This window comes from Ahaetulla prasina, chromosome 9 (assembly GCF_028640845.1).
Source record: "Ahaetulla prasina isolate Xishuangbanna chromosome 9, ASM2864084v1, whole genome shotgun sequence".
NCBI lineage: Eukaryota > Metazoa > Chordata > Lepidosauria > Squamata > Colubridae > Ahaetulla > Ahaetulla prasina.
Window position 1 is genome coordinate 30,704,304 of NC_080547.1, and position 17,530 is coordinate 30,721,833.

The 17,530-nt window shown below is 37.0% G+C and overlaps 1 protein-coding gene across 2 annotated transcripts; it reads right to left on the reverse strand.

The window, feature by feature from the left end:
- Positions 1 to 54: 54 nt before the first annotated feature.
- RAB11FIP1 (RAB11 family interacting protein 1) lies at positions 55 to 17,220 on the reverse strand. 2 transcript variants are annotated; one of them, XM_058194396.1, is made up of 6 exons: positions 11,849 to 11,930; positions 10,434 to 10,882; positions 9,059 to 9,884; positions 5,914 to 7,803; positions 5,331 to 5,436; positions 55 to 4,326 (listed from the first exon to the last, which is right to left on the reverse strand). In XM_058194396.1, exons 2-6 carry the CDS (start codon positions 10,807 to 10,809, stop codon positions 4,108 to 4,110), a joined length of 3,417 nt encoding a protein of 1,138 aa, XP_058050379.1. In that variant the 5' UTR covers positions 10,810 to 10,882; positions 11,849 to 11,930; the 3' UTR covers positions 55 to 4,107. The 2 variants fall into 2 exon arrangements, with proteins under 2 accessions (XP_058050379.1, XP_058050378.1); XM_058194395.1 differs by lacking the exon at positions 11,849 to 11,930 and adding an exon at positions 16,703 to 17,220 and having other exon boundaries at positions 56 to 4,326.
- Between the last annotated feature and the right edge of the window lie 310 nt (positions 17,221 to 17,530).

Consider the following 17,530-nt stretch of genomic DNA (forward strand, 5'->3'; position numbering starts at 1 on the left):
TTCACTAAACAGTCAATGTGCTTATTCATTCTTGGGTCTATCGGTGCATAAAATATATAATGAAGGACACACATTTGTTTAACTTTAAATAACTTTATTTTAACGTTTCGTAAGGCTGAAGGTTTTTGTATAAAAACCATCAGGCAATGTACCAATTGTAACAAAGCATAAACATACATTTAAATCCTTCTATGTTAAATATACAGAGGGACACAAACTATTCATTGCATAACCATTTTATTAAAACTTAAGAATTTACATGAACTGATTATGTTTAAATCGTTCAGTAAAATACTGATTTTAAGGCACTGTTATTTCTACATTATATATTGAGTGATATATAAGGCGAGAAGACAAAGTTGGCAACAACTGGGCCCAGATGTAACTCCTTCATTGTATGTTACACAATATGTGAAACTGCCCCATTAAATACATACATTTATGACTTAAAACTATCCCAATTTAGTGTTCTTTGTGTGTGTTGAGATCAACCTTGTACAAAAGGTTATTATGGAACATTCTAAACACAAAATGGACCTTTCCAATTATTGGAACTGCAGACAGCCTGTTTCAAGTTGGAAAATTTAGCACGCTTCTGAGATTGCAATTCCCATAATTTTCAACAACAATGACCAATAACTATGCTATCTTACTAGAACTTATATTAAAATTCACTGTTTAAGGATTCTAAATTTGGATTTTCTCAATCTACTCAAAATTTTGTTTTGTTTCTTTTTTGTTTGCTTTGATACCTGCCATTTTATTAGCAGGCATGTTTAGAATATAATTCCAGTTTATTTCAGAAATTTATTCCTAGGGAACATGGTGTTAAAGCAGCTATTTGATATTCTGGAATCAGACCCACAATACAAATTCCTGCATGCCTTTTCATAAAAGCATATTGCATTATGCTACAACCAGCAGAGGGAAATAGCCAGACTTTAAAACACCCTCCAAATTTTTTTCTTCTACGTATAAAATATGTATTGTTACACATTTCAGTACCAGCAATTTCACAATATCATACTGCCTTCAATATGCCAGAACACTGTTTTTTTCTGTGGAAAAATCCAAAATGCTTCTTCTAACTCTACCAAACAAATGAGGCAAAAAGAAACTTTTTATAGTTCCTCAGAATTAGAACTATACTGCATAGGAAGAGGCAGACATATCTATTCAATAAATTTCACACTCAGTTTATGGCAACAACAGAGTATGATCTACACCTCTCTTAGAATCTGACATTCAAATATATTACTCATTTCATACCAAACCTTAAAATATGTAATTAGGTTATGAATGCATTGACAAGTCATATAAACTACTACTTCTCAAAACATGAGTACCGTAGCCACTTAAGCTATTTTGCTCTTTGGTGATTGCCAAATTATAGAGTACACTGGTTAGTAAATGTAGCTGACAAACTTATATTATAATCCAGTGTGGTGACTAAGTATAATAAGAGGACTGAAGAACTGTTCAGTGCCAAACAGATCTTTCATTAAAGTGCATAGGAAGATAATGAACAGCTATAGCAAATGATTAAGTTAATTCTTCAATGTCTCTAAACAATATTTGGATTGCTGCAGGTACCTGCATTTAATCAGCTAGCTGTGATTGCTAACAATTTTGAATCAGTAGTAGATTTGAGTGGCTAGAACAAACATGCATAGATTTGTGTAATTCTGCAAAGTACCTTGCTAATCTCTACAGTTTCTACCTTCTAAAACAGAATTTAAAGATAGATTAAATAATCTCTAACACAATGGATTTGTTGTAAATCATAAAAAGGAAGATGCCCAGTTCAGAGTAAGTTTTAAAATACGCATAGAAAATGTGGTTTTCCCACTACATCCAGAATAAAATATTACTAGATCTGGAGTATGTATTCTTTCTTTCAAGGCACATCTCACCCATGTATCCATTGTCCTGCTTTAGAATTAAAAACCTCTTTAACTTTCCATTTTAAAAGTTTGCAAGATTTAAAAGTTCTATATTTATTCTTCCCAATTTATCACATACTATTATTTTCACAGGAAAAAGGAAGTTTTATCTATTTTAAACCTTGCATGAACTGTCTGTTTAAAATGTGAATGTTTCCCCTTAGTCTTTATCAGAAACAATATAGGCTATTTATTATGGAAAGATAATGTAGATCTCGTATGTATTCCATTAATTACTGCAACAAATAGATCAGGCTACATTTCTCTACCTCTTGGGAAAGAGAAGTTAACTGTGGAAAAGCCTGACAATTCAAAACCTTTATATCAGAAACACAGCCCAAACAAAGCTTCCAGATTTCCAAAATAAATGCTTCAATGTAAAAAATTGCTGCTGTTGACTCTCTTCATCAGATTCTCTCACATCAATACTACCCTGTTTAGTTTTCTTGATCAAATAAAATGGAATTTAAGTATCAATGAATATGCTCAGATTTGAGCAACTTATCAGATATTCAGGTTTGTTCATTTCAAACATACGATATTCTTAAGAAGAAAGGAAAACTTGACAATATTGCATATACAGCTCTGTACTTAGCAAATAAATGCTTGGAATTACAAGAGTTTATACATGGAGACTATGCTCAGCAATTCCTGAAAAGGAGCAAAATTTAACCCAAAGTTTCACTGCATAGAAAAGGGGGGAAAGTATTCAAGAATTGCAGATACGTTTGCCATGGCATCTTATGAGAAAGAATGCCTTTTCTTCACCTTAACAAAAATTACCTAAAAGATTTCTAACTGCTTGCTCATCGGTTACGGATTCTGAAAGTCTACAATTTTATCTATTATTTTCACCCATAATAATCATCACAAGCAATTATATCTCTGAAAAATACAGAATCTGGAAGAACTCAAGAAAGAGACTTCTGGAACCCCAAAACTATCTGACCTTCCTGACAAAAGTAATTGTACTAGCCTAAGTAGATTGTTATTCTAAAAGGACTTAAGTACACCAATTTTCTTACGATTTTCTGAAAAGAAACTTGTTAGAGGAATTTTTGTGTGAGTATTTGCAAATAGGTAGACATTCTGGCAACTTTATTGAGTAAAAGGGAAGGAAGAAAAATCAATTTCTGAACAAAGAAGAGGTGACTAAAAAGCAAGCTCAGTCAATATTCATGGCCAATTAAGAATCATGTGAATATGTACTTTCAAACTGTTAAAAGTCTGGGAACATTCCAGTTATATCCACATTTCTAAAGTCATAGAGGAATAACAACCTAGTACTTCTTCTGGAGTTTTGTTTTTTAAAACCCAAGGTTACTTATCCCTGCTTTAATCTCTATTTAGAAATCATCACGTACAACTGAGCAATAGCTCTAGTGCTCTTAGCCAGTTTGTTCCAGTCCAAATCAAATACAACGGACCCCAAACCAGTCATAATTAGAGATTATAAAACTCAGTGCTGAACTGAAGTTTTGCATATTCACTTGCTATTTCAATGTAGAAAACACAAGCAAGCAATGTTTGTTCACTAGCTGTTACTATGTAATTTTTTTACCTATGGTTCCCAAATGAATAATGCAAGTAGCTCAGTACACAATCCACTGTAAACATCCACAGCATAAGCCCCAACTGATAAGAACCTGTGAAAGTCACGATTTCAAAGGCATCCAGTTTTCCAGTAATATTTTCATTTTCCAGCTAATTAAAATGAGGGACTTGATGATATTCCAGTGTTTTCAGTGAATTAGCATGAGATTGCTTAGGATAAGATTGTATATATTGCACAAAAATTTAGGATTACCCATAGAAATTTGAAAAGTCTGGCAAATGTTTTTCAGCTTTACATAAAATTCTGTATAAATGCTCCAAGTACAGTATTATTCACAGTAGAAAGCTGATTCACATAGCTCTCTTGAAGTTTCATAAGCTCATACTTTTAATCATAAACAGAGAAGCAAAATATGTGCTTTGTATTAGAAGAGTATCTAAAGAGATTGTCATTTTGGTTTATAGCTAGCCAGTCTCTAAGACAAGAAAACCAATTTTACCCACAGAAATAAATAACCTTTGTTTTGATAAAGCAACAGTTATTTCATTTCACATTCTCTACTCCTTAAGTTTGACTAAGAAAGGTCTTCATACAGGTTGAGGTGTCATTTTACATCTTTCCAGCTTTCTTTTTGGGGTGGACTTCAATTCGAAGAATGTTGGGGGTTGCTTCCATGACTCTAACAAGTAAGTTATCTATATAGTCTTCCAGTTCTCGTACCTGGACATCTCGCTTGGCAAGAATATCTTTTTGTTTCAAGACCAATTGGATCAGTTCATCATGAGTTAACTGAGCATAAGCATAGGCAGGATCTGAACGGTCATATTTCTGTAGGGAAAAAAGAGGGGGGAAAAGTCATTTCACAGTAGAAAGAGTTGTCATGAATAGATTCAAAAATCAGAAAGCAGCTTTTAGCTTCAGGGATCGAGCATGCACTTCAAACATGCTTCAGTAATGCTTAAAAGCAACCACTTTTTAAAAAAATCACAAAAATGTAAAAATGCAACATTACCAAGTACATTAATGGAGGTGAAGATTTTAAGTCTTTCTAAGCCCACCTCTGGTTGCTGTTGCTCAAACCAGCAAAAATCAAGGCAATCTTCTTAATATATCACATGTAAACCATCTATTACAACTGTCTCAGTTACGAAAACCAAGGTCTAATTTCTGTATAAAATCAAACTCTTACAAACTTCATAAATTTTCAGCATATGCAATTCATACATTCTCCAGTCAGGCATATTTTAAAATTGATTATACTATCCTTCAACTACTATCTTCACAAAAAAGTAGTTAAAAACAGAGTACAAGGAGTACACATTAACCACAGCTACAAAATATTAGACCATGTATAATTGACAGACTGGATTTTATCATAGATTTTTATCTGTTAGTGGCACAGTGGTTAGAGGGCAGTATTGCAGGCTACTTCTGCTGACTGCCGGCTGATTACAATTTGGCAGTTCAAATCTCACCAGGCTCAAGGTTGACTCAGCCTTCCATCCTTTCGAGGTGGGTAAAATGAAGACTCAGATTGTTGGGGGCAATAGGCTGACTCTGTAAATCGCTTAGAGAGGGCTGTAAAGCACTGTGAAGCAGTATATAAGTCTAAGTGCTATTGCTGTTTATTCTAGAATTTTTAATTGTATATTTATTGAGTGTTTTTATTTGTTCTGGTCTCTGGTCTAGGACTGTAATAATAAAAATTGAATAGAATATTACACTGTGCTTTAACATATTCTAATATTCAATTTTCTTTTACTCTATGGTGAGAATTAACAGCAATTACAGAACCAGAGATTGCCCATACATTTAAAAAATGCCTTAAGTACCTTCATATTGATTTCAGTTTGATTATCCAGCATCTTAGTATTTATGCTCAAGGTTTTTGCAGATGGTTGGTTAGTTGTAGCATTCATTGGCTTCACAGGATGAAGTCTAAAAGACATAACATTTACAGTGAACAACATACAGATTTACTCTGGATGTAACAGAGCACTGCACACATGAATCCTACAAGGTCACTTTTTTCCAAACTTTTGTACGGCTGGCATCTCCACATGGTGGAACTACAAGTTGACAGTGTGTATTAAATAACATGCTCAAAAAAAGACTAAAGGTTTACTTAATACATTTATGTTCTGCCCTTTCTCCAAGGAATTTATGCCAAAGTAGGGGATTTTTACTTTTACTATTTTATTTTCATAACAAATTAGAGATACATGACAAAATAATAGAAGTAAACCAGGATGTACTGAGTATATCCCCATGACTTATTGTTTCCCCATTCCATTTATTAAAGTTACAAATAAAGTTGGCTTTTCCACCTTCCCACCAAGAAGAGAGATATCAAGGATGCAACAGCAGCTAATGCTTTTTATATTGGATCTCCCATCTCCCATCTTGTCTTCTCACCTGAGTCTGGCAGAATTTCCACCAGGATTAAGATGTGTTTCAGAGGGTGAAACCCATGCCTGAAGCAGCTTCTTCCTGCCAGAGCTTTCCACTTTGGCATCCAATTCTTCTGCTGTAGCTTTTTTTGGAGATTCTGCTTTATTAAAGCCGTGAGAATCAGACTGGAAAGAACTAACAGAGCAAGACTGAGAAGAATCAGACAGAGGGTAAAGAGAAACAGGCTTAGCAGAAGACTCGGGACAATCATCCTGCCTATCTTTGTTAGAATGTTCTCCACACTCCTTTTCTATGCCTGTTAGGTTATGATTTGGGTTTTTATGTACATTGTTGGTTGGTTCCTTGAACAATATGTTGGCTGAATTGCCAAAATTACTCATTTGCATGAGACCTGATACAGTCTCTCCAATAGCTTTCTTAGTTGATGTCAGATCTGTCCTCTCAGCAGAAGCCCACAAGTTCATAAAGCCATCTTCATTTCTTGACAAATCTTCACTTAATGTCATACTTTCAGGATTCTGCTGATAATCACCTAATTGCTCATCATCTGAAGCTACTTCTGGAATAACAGGAAGAGTAATGGGCTTTACATTCATCTCTCCAGGACCTGAAATCCCAAGTGATGTTCTCATTATGTGGTTAGAGTCATCCTTAATACTTTGAGATGGATCTGTATTACCATTATCATATCTATGAGGAAGGACAGCCATTTCTGAAGTTAGTGAGCAAATATGGCTTGGCTTTTCACTAAAGGTTGAACTGTCTGAAGAAACCTTTTTGAGAACAGATGCATGGCTTGATACATCTTCTCCTTTTGGTTCATCAGTTAGAGGTACACATTTTTTCACTTTCAAACCATTTCTTGGTGCTGGTTTTGGTGGCACAGTGTGTGTTTTGTCACTCGGTTCAGGAACTGACATTTTGCTTTGCAGAGGAATGAGGACTCTTGCAATTGGTTCCAGTGGCTCCTTTTTAGATAAGCCAGATTCAACTTCCTTCTCTAAGGGGTTCCCACTAGTATGAACAGAAATTATGTTGTCTTCATCAGGCTTAGAGCTACAGCTATTTTCTATGTTTAATTCAATTACTTGGAGGCTATTCTTTTCAAATGAATTTAGTGCTTCTTTATTTTTATTTACCTCAAATGAATCTTCATCTGCACGGTCATTATGATTACTTATTACATCCTCTTTCGATTCATCGAGTGCAAAGGCTACCGACTTTTTCATCCCATTCTTTTCTTTAAAAGGCTGTACTATATGCACTTTGTCATATGAGGATTTTTGGTTCACTCTAACTAGGTCAGAAGACTGTGGTGGAAGACTCTCAGATAGAGAGCCAGAGAAGTTTGATATAGTATCTGTTTGATTAGTTAAGTTTTCATCAGTGTACTTGGAATTATCTATGTTTCCGGTTAAAGAAACAGAATTTATAGATGTGGGAGGACTTCTAATTCTTTCAGATTCCTGTCCTACTTTGATTACAGAGGGATCATTAATGTTAGAAAGCTGAGAAGGAATAGTATGAGTTTCAGTAATGGAAGCTGTAGATTGTAGAGAATATAAGGAAGAGGTTTCCATCTCCTGAGATTCTTGTCCGCATTTAGGAGTGAAGGGATTATTTTCGTGGCCAGAAGTTGAAGGAAGGCAGGTAGAAACGGCAGAGCATTCCAGGTCTCTAGAATCCTGCATCCATTTTGTAGTGAACGGATTATTAACAGAAATATTCTTTGAGCTATCAAACCTACCGACTTCCCGAGTTTTCTGTTCTGCATCAAATTTAGAAGTAAAAGGATTATTTTCATTATCTGAAGGATAGCAAGTAGGAGGAAGAGGAACAGGAACAGGAGGAAAAGAGGTGGCTTTGGTTTCATCCTCTGAAGACACGCCCAGTCTGTAAGAAGGGACAAAATAAAACCTGCATGTCAGTTGCAGATGCAACCTGAGACAAGCAGACATACTTTAGATAAAAAGTTTAGAAAAGTTGCTGTATGTTAGTAATAAGGAGGGACACAGGGCTTTAGTGAAGCACCCAAGCATACTCTTTTATGTTGTGATTCTTTTTTAATAGAGTAAATGGAAGAGCAATAAAATCTTAGGAAAGAAAAGATGTAAGATATTACTTTGTTAATCTCAGCAGATTAAATAGACTTCATGAGCAGCAAAGCCTTCAAATATATAAAGTAGCAAAAGACACAAAAGTTAGAAAGCACAGCACTATGTTTGATAGGCACACTTTCCTTACAAATGCAAGGTTTATCCGTCTCTAAAATATAGTTAAGTACAAAGTCAAAGTTACAAGACATAGTTAGCACATAATATATATATTGCCAATATAAAACAATGAACCTGAGTCACAATCAATAGTCCTCAGTATCTATATTGACGAATTTTGATTAAACATTTAGTTTGGAAACATGTGGACCACTTTACAAATATAATCAGCTTATGCAGCATATGTAGCCCAGTTTTCTTCTCAAATAATTCCTCCAATTCTCTTCATGTTCCAGCTGTAGAGCCTCTATGAGGAACATTTCTACCCTGAAGGCAAGAATAACTACTATTTTACTTTTTCTCCTAAAAAAAACCAAAGTAGCCTGCCAAGGTCATATGTTACTCTCCTTTTTCAAGAAGACAGAGCCATGCATGTCACCTGCAAAATGATCTGGCTGCTAAATACCCAGATCAGATACACCCTGAAATTTATACCTGCCCCAGGTAAAAGATCAATCTTACTAAATGCATTATATGCTAAGTTATCTGTGACCTTTGGAACAGCATCTTCGATCCTATCCCATCCGAGATACTTATGGCACCCTCTTTCCTGAGGTTATGGAAAGCTCTTAAGATTTGGCTCAGTTATAAAACCTGAAGTTATTTCTTTTATTTATACAATTTATATGCTGCCCATCTCACTCTTCAAAGAGACTCTGGGCAGCATATAACTCTTAACTGGCGAGTCTGTGGAGCTCTTGTATGTTTGTTATGGCTGCTTTTTTGGGGGGCTGTTATGTTTTAGCATTATGTTTTTAATTGTTCACTGTGTATTCCAATGTTATAAGCTGCCCAGTTTTCGTAATTGGGCAGCCCAGACAAAATAAGTTGATGGTGATGATATTAGCAGAAATTTAAACATTTCTCTTACTAACCTGGGTTTGACAGGTTTCGTCTGAGAAGGTTTCACAGAAGCGGCATTCTTTTCTGGTTTCTCTCCTTCCACAATGTTTTCACTGAAAGGGTTTGTTGATGTCTTTGCAACGACAACATCTATGACATTACTCTTAGGTGGGCCATGGCCCCTTTTGCCATCCACAGGGAGCTCAAAAGGGTTTGTCTCTTTTCTGGCCGATTCTTTTTCATTACGCTTCACTTCCTTTGCCTTCAGAGAACTTTCAGTGTTCCCCATCTCCTCACTGGTTTTTGTTTCTTTTTTCCCTGTCACAAGAGACAGCAAGCCAGACTTCTTGTTCTCCTGTTTTTTGATCTCCTTGGTTTCTTTTGGAGTGTCTGAAACAAATGGAGTGTTATTTTCTACTAAATCTCCACCAGCAAGCAATTTATACGATGGCAGAGTCATGGCTTTAAAGGATTCCAACGACCCAGATGGCAATTTATCAAGGGGCAACCTTGCCGAGTTTTCAAGCTCCTTGTCGCGTTCAAAAGACAGGTTTTCCTGCGACAAAAAGAGACGTTTTCGCTGGGATGTCTGAGGAGAAGATGGAGTACCTTCTTTTGAAACAAGGTCACTCTTAGATTCATTTTGTTCCATGTAAACATGGCTACCATTGATACACAGATTGGACCTCGAAACTGGGTCATTTTTGGATCTGAGGCCAAATAAAGAATGCATATCCTTCTTGGCACTGCCAGCAATTATTTGGTTTAATTGCTTGGAGTCTCCACTACCAGTTCTCTTGTGGGTCATGACAGAAGGGGGACCAAGTACGTTATTGCTGGTTCTGTTTGCAGAGGGCTCTGAAAAGAAAAAGTAACATTGCTATCAGAATTCGGTTAAGTACATTTTTTTTTAATTTACATTTATATCCCGCCCTTCTCCGAAGACTCAGGGCGGCTTACAGTGTATAAGGCAATAGTCTCATTCTATTTGTATATTTACAAAGTCAACTTATTGCCCCCCCAACAATCTGGGTCCTCATTTTACCTACCTTATAAAGGATGGAAAGCTGAGTCAACCTCAGGCCGGGCTTGAACCTGCAGTAATTGCAGGCTGCTGTGTTCTAATAACAGGCTTCTAACAGCCTGAGCTATTACGGCCCTTACTAATTTCTGAAAATACTTATCTATACAAATTAAGGATATTTAGCAACAATATATTTATGATTGGGAATTATTTAAAGTGGACTTAACCAATGACATATACTACAGCTCATCAGGACAATTTCATTCTCTCAAAAATAGGGAGAACTCGATTTTGATCAAAAAAAGAAAATGTATGATATCTTAAAGTTAGACACAGTCCGAAGAAGTTCATGAAATGCTTCTCTTAATGAAGAGGCTACTCACTCTCAGAGACTGTTGTCAAAGTGTCATCATCTTCATCATCACTCCACTGTGACTGAAAGTCACTGGGTCGAAGTCGAACTCTTTCTGAAACAGGCTGGAGTGTGGGTAGCACAGACATGGACTGGGAAATATTGCTTTTATGCAAACCAGGTTTAGAGAACAGTGTCTTGAACTTTGATTTTTTCTTCTCCTTGTCATTTGATTCTTCTTCACTGTCAGCTGGTGAGTGAGTAATGCTAGGAATAATTGCTGAAGCCGTGTCTGACAATCCATTGCCCCTTTTCCCTTTTAATTTGTTTTTCAGTTTGCTAAAGGGAGTCCGAGGCTTATCCTTCATGGACAGATCAAACATACTGGCTGTCATGTTGCTCCTCATGAACTGAATATCCACCTCAATCTCGCCCCGTTCTTTTTCCTTCTTCCCTGGTTTGGAGTGAAGCTTGTACCATCTGTATACATGGAAAGTAAAATCAGGAATTAGGAACATGGAAGACATTAATTCCAAAATACTTCTTGCAGAGTTTTAGCCCAAATAAAAGAAGAATCAAATCTCTATGACAATGAAGTGATGGAGCCTAGTGATATTGATCCAGCAAAGGATAATGTAAAAAAAGAGAAAAAGAAATCACTTAAATTATTTATTCCTCAAATGTGCTGCATCAAAATAGTTACAATTATAGATAGCTCTTTTATTTTAAAATTAATGTACCAATATCAGAAAAAAGGGTCTCTATACTTACATAGCTAGAAAGGGTAGGTCTGAACTATCAAATCTAGATAGATATTAGGAAAAGAAAGTCTTGAAAAAAGATGTAAATAATAATAATTTACTGTGAATTTAAGTTATTAAATAAATAATTCAGTTATTTATCCATTTATATATATGTCCATAAACAATAATTAGTTCTATCATTCCCATTTAAGGAAATTTTCAAACTGTTTAGCAAAAGAGGAACATGTTTCTGTAAGAATTTTAAACCTTCTGATCGAAGTATAATGCATCCAGATTTTTTAAATATAGCTGGTTAGAAAGGAGAATTGAGGCACTTAAACAGGATGAGTCTTATCTAAACTGAAGATGTAGATTTATCTGCTGCTAAGAGAAGTGAGTGCTTTCACTCTTAAGATACAAGAATATAACTGGGGAAAAGTTTTGCTTTTAATAGGATCTTGAAACATTTTTTTTAGATCCCCCTATTCTGTTGGTGGGTTTCTTATTATGCAACAGTTTTGTAATTTTAAATTGCTACAATATAAAAACACAGTAAAGATCTGGCTGTTTCCCAAACTCTCGGTAAGATTTTAATATAATGATAACTACTGAAATGCCACTGATATGCATAAGGAAATATATGGCAAAGAACAAACTGCTTCTCTACTGGAGCCTAAGATGCAAACCACCTTGTTTCTCTAACCTTTTCGTTCCCTCACAGGTACAACATGAACCAAGACAAGTACTGTAGTATAGTCTTGAATGGAACTGGATACAGCATAGGAGATAGCATGACTAGAAAGAAAGAAAAGAAGAAAGTTATTACCAGAAAAAGATTTCGGAAGCAGAAAGAGGAATCTATTTACAGGTAGTCCTCGACTTACGACCACAATTGGGAACAAAATTTCCATTGCCAAGCAAGGTGGTTAAGTGAGTTGCACCCAATTTTATGAGCTTTTTTTTGCCACTGTTGTTAAGCAAATCACTGCAATTGTTAAATGAATCATTCAACCATCGAACAAATCTGGCTTCCCCCATTGATTTTGCTTGTCAAAAACTGACTGGGAAGGTCACAAGTGGCAATCACGTGACCCTATGTTGCCACATTGCTGTAAATAATACCAGCACCATGAGCCCAAATTTTGATCACATGACCATGGCTGCGACAGTCGTAAGTGGGAAGAGGTGTTGTAAGTCACTTTTTCGAGTGTCATGGTAACTTTGGTTGTTAAACTAATGGTTGTAAGTCAAGGACTACCAGTATTCATGCAATTTCTCCTTTAATTTTAAGAATTTCCATTTTATAAGAAATTTGCATGCATAAAAAGTTTACATACCAAGCCTGGGAAAAGAACGAAACAGAGGAACAGAATGAGAAAAAGCACCAGATAAAAAGCAATTCACTTTCCACATTCTTTCCTACCTCCCTCAATCAGGTGAGATTGAGCAACTGCTCTTCAACTAGGTCATCTCATCTAAGTGATATGATGCTAAGTGGGATATTCTGTTCAATACCATGTCTGTTACCTGCAACATGGTTGTGTATTTGCCATCCGATAGGAAAAGTATTACTTTTATATCAAAAACCACCCACAAGGCTATTGCTGTAAAAGATACAATTTTCAAATGAAAAGATACCAATAGATTTAAAATATATGATGCCATTATAGTCAATCAATTGCAGATGTAAAGGTGATTAAATCAGAAAAAATAAGGAGATCAAACAGCTCTGGTTTTCTTTTATAAAACCAATCCAATGGCTTAGCTGCAGTGTGCTGCTGATTGTAATAAGAAAGTTATGAACAGGGCCTTTCCTTCAAACATTCTCTGGATGCTTATCATGGTTGTACAAAGAATTCGAGACTTGTCAGTGTAAACTTGGAAAGCCTGCTGGACTTGTTATAGTTCAGTCTTTACAAGAGAGCTACCACTTATCAACTATACCTGATATGATTTTAAGAAAATAATGTTATCATAATATATTGTAATTTACATTCCTAACACTGAAATATGAGCTCAGTCTAAAAACATTGCTGACCAAAGGAAAGGATCATGGTATTTTGTTCTAAAGTATCATTTTCTGTACTCCAAGAAAAAACAGTGATACATTATCTACTATGCATGTATATTATTTTTACTTTAAATGGATGGTTTTATTCAATGGTGATAGTAAATGAATAGTTTTATTCAATTGAATATGGTGCTCAACTATTATTACTGGAACATAATTTCATTTATATCTAGTTGTTTTTTCAGACTGGAAGGATGGCAGAAAAAAGGACTAAGTTTTCCCTCCCAAGATTAGAATCTTCTCTTCAAGGTCAAAAGAATTTTTTTTGGCATATTTAACAGTCTGAGACCTTTTTGAAAAGGCCATAGAATTACAACCAATTAATAGTCTTAAATATTTAATCTTTTACTTTTAAATCATGCTTTTTACTATATGCAGCTATTTTGCAGCAGGAATCCTGCAGCAGGAATCCTGACATAATAGGGAACAAATTGTGCATTGTTACATGAGGTATAACAGTCTTTTGCTACTTGTTACTCTGTAGGAGCAAAGAAGATGCTTTGGGGTGGTATATAAATTTAATAGTTCTTTGTGCAGACTTCAAGCTGGAAGTGGTAGTAAAATGGATAGCTTGTATCTTTATTGTTAAAAGTCATGTTTATAATACTTCCCCTAATTTTTACATATGTTTTTATAATTGTTTAAATGTTGTAAAGGATGCTATTTGTGTTTATTTTTAAATGTCCTCTGTGGGGTAATGCAGAGTACTTCCAGACTCATAGGTAAAAGTAAAGATTCCCCTCGCACATACGTGTTAGTCATTGTCAACTCTAGGGGCGGTGCTCATCTCCGTTTCAAAGCCGAAGAGCCAGCGCTGTCCGAAGACGTCTCCGTGGTCATGTGGCCGGCATGACCTTTGGCGTTAAGCCAAAGGCGCACGGAATGCTGTTACCTTCCCACCAAAGGTGGTCCCTATTTTTTCTACTTGCATTTTTACGCTAGGTTGGCAGAAGCTGGGACAAGTAACGGGAGCTCACCCCGTTACACAGCAGCACCAGGGATTCGAACCGCCGAGCTGCCAACCTTTCGATCGACAAGCTCAACGTCCTAGCCCCTGAGCCACCGCGTCCCCTCCAGACTCATAGCTAGTCTGTTAAAATTTCTTGTTCTGCTATTGAAGCTATTCAAGAATTCATTTGTTATTTTAAAATAGGTATGTTTCAAAGCACATTCATTCTCACCACAAAGAATATACAATGATTTTTAATGTATGAAAAACTACTTATGGGAGGAAATAATTTTTTTAAAAAAGGAAATATATCAAGAAATCAGCCTACTTGATTTTGTAACGTAAGAATTTGAATGTTGCTAGTTCAGGGAGAAGTTGGAAAAGGGAGTTTACATATATACCTGTTGCTCTATTTACCTTGTGATTAAAAAAAACATCTGAATATCATCAGATAAACACCAGTAAACAGAATATTTTTAAAAAACAAAAAACAAATGTAATTTACACTATAATACAGTATCATTTACTATGCTTCAACCTATTATATCTGTTCAACTCATTTTGTGGGGCTGTTAAAATGCAAACAATCAGTACATGGCTGTAAAGAGTTACAGAAAACTCTGACTCATTCCTAGCAGCTACTGAATATAGATACTTTACCTGCCCCGATCTTATGATGTACCATTTTATAAAAGGAACACACCCAACATGAGTTTACAAATTGCCATATAAACATTTGAAAATATTCTCATCTTGATCAAAAGGACACACCTACTGAAACCTTTCATTAACTGTAGAATTTCAGATTCCAGTATTTTCCTCCAAAGATAAATGTCTAACCCAATCTTTTATTAAATAGGACTACATTTTGGACTGAAATTGAAATCTTCATTCTTTTTCAATAACTCCTAATTATTGGTACCTTAATACAATTCATTTGGATTATCTACCCATTCCCCCCCCCAGTCTTACATTACTAGTAGTTCGATCTATTAAAAGTACACTCTTTGAATTAATACTGAGTTTGAAAAAAAAGTGAATCTCCAAACATTTGAAGTTCATTGATATTTCATCAAATTACTGGAGTCTACTCATGCTCATCCATCAATGTGTTTCCTAACTTAATTTTTATACCAATATTCTATATTACTATATTTTCTGCTGGTTTACAATTCTTTTTCAGTTCAAGTTGGAATTTAAAAATGAAGCTTCTTTTATTCCACCACCGTCCCCAAATTTAGAATTGTAAACATCATTCTCCGTTTAGTTTTTTTTTTCATAAACAAGCAAATTCATCCTTGGCTCTATAAGACACTTATTTCATTGAACTCTATTAGATTCTTAAAGGGCAGCTTTTGTTTGCAGTATCAAAAACCAATTTTACTGAAAAAAAGTAATAAATATTTTCTTTGAAAAATGTAAAAAGAACATAACTGCATTTATACAGGGTAGGTTTATCTTTAACTATTAGCAGATTAACAGCTATTAAACAGAAGCAGCATATTAGCTGCTGAGTGAAAAACAAGAATTGATCATTTTGTACCTTCTTTGGGCATTTCTTGGCAGTATTTTTGGGTTTTGTACATTGGGGTTTATTTCTATAAGTTGAATGGAGTCACCATGAGAGATGGGTGGCCACATATTTTTTTTTTAATAAATAAAAAATAAAAACAGTACTTGAAACCGGGATGTTGATTTTTTTGAAAAACAGGCTTCCCTTTTAATTAAAAGTCAGGACAGTCTGTATTAAAAGCACAAACTAAAATGTGCTAGCTAGCCTCTAATTTTATCCAGCAGAACTATTCCACCCCTCCATTTAATTAAAATGAGTGTTTAAAGGGAAAGAACAAAACTAAACTAAAAATTTCCAGAGTTGACATATCCAAAACTTCTTCGTTAAATATGAGCCTGGCCTTTAAAATAACATTTTATTTTCCTAACAAAGGAACGTTATCTGGATTCCCATTATAAACTTTTGGGGGGCTCACACAATACACCTTATCATGAAATAACCCAAATGGGTGGATTCTCACAATATTACAACAAAACATACAAACAGGTGCTACTGCAAGAAATTCCCTCCTTTCCCCTTAGGCTGCTTCATGCCAATTTCAGCCACATTCCCCTCATTTCAGGTGCGCACATACAGACTGCCCCTGAAGGTGGAGGCTCGATTTGACTAAGAAATCCGTCATCTCATTGCACACGTCTAATGTGCAATTATTTAGACAATCAGCTCTCCAGATATTAGAGACCTAGAAGTGTAATATTAGACCTCTAGATACTTGACAATTAGGTATCCAGACAATTAGATCTTCAGATGTTTAAACGGGTGTGTGTGTGGAAGGAAAGGGGTTAAAATATATAATTTCGCATTTCTCTGCTTTTTCTTAGGGAAGCCAAGGGAATACAATAACAATCTTAGTTAAAAAAAAAAAAGAGGTTTTGGCCCTGAGGGGCTCATCAGCCGCCCCGCTTTCTTCCTCCCCGCGCAGGTAGACTCCCCCTGAACCTGGAGGCTCCCCCGGCCCGCTCACCGGGTGGTGCGGCGGCCGCCTTCGCTCTGCAGCTCGCCCAGGCTGATCTCGGCGCGGCCCAAGAACTTGTCGAGGCCGAGCAGCGCGCGGTGGAGGACGCTCAGCTGCAGCACGGCGTTCGGCCCAGGCCCGCCGGCCACGCCCAGGCCTCGTCGGGGCACCGAGGGCAGCTCGAAGGTGGCTTCCTCCCGCCACACGGGCGAGCCGAGGCAGCGCTCGGCCACCGAGGTGGCGAACTTCTCCTTGCCCAGCGCCATGACGGCGTAGGCATCGCTGCCCCCGCCGCCGCCGCCGCCTTTGGCTTTGGAGCGCAGCCCCCGCGCCTGGAGGACCGTCACTTGGACGTGCGTCGGGGCCCAGCGCGGGGCCGGAGAGCTCGGGGAGCCCGGCAGCGACATAGCGGTGGCTCCGTCCGCCTCAGCAGCGCATTCGTAAGAGCGGCGGCAGTTCCGCCCTTCTCGCGCGGCCAGACTGAGCAACCGGCACCGCGGAGACGCCAAGCAGCCGGTTCCTAATCTCGCGAGAGCTCTACGCCCCGCCCCCTTCCGAATGGAAAACGCTGGAGGGGAGCTTCGACCGCTCTCCAGAGCCGAGCCGGATCCCGCGAGATCTGTCAGGGGAAAGGGGCGTGGCTTCCAGCGCAGGGACTGGGGTTTGTTTACCCAGGAGGGAGTGGTAGACCGGTTCCTCCTCTGTGGTTTGGCTTGGAGCAATTTCCATTACTCCTGGCAAGGATGACGGCGGGGATAGTGCAAAATATGCGGAAGGCCATCAGTTTTTATTTGCACATAGCTGCGGTGCAAATAAAGGCTTCTGGGGAAAAAAATA

Bases quoted from the DNA above. Each gene is read 5' to 3' on its own strand.
- RAB11FIP1 (XM_058194395.1), bottom strand. From the start codon at position 17,100: ATGTCGCTGCCGGGCTCCCCGAGCTCTCCGGCCCCGCGCTGGGCCCCG. The intron at 10,883-16,702 runs GTGAGCGGGCCG...CCATGTATACAG, and splicing joins GGCGGCCGCCGCACCACCCG to ATGGTACAAGCTTCACTCCA. The intron at 7,804-9,058 runs GTTAGTAAGAGA...CCCTTCTTACAG, and splicing joins ACGAAACCTGTCAAACCCAG to ACTGGGCGTGTCTTCAGAGG.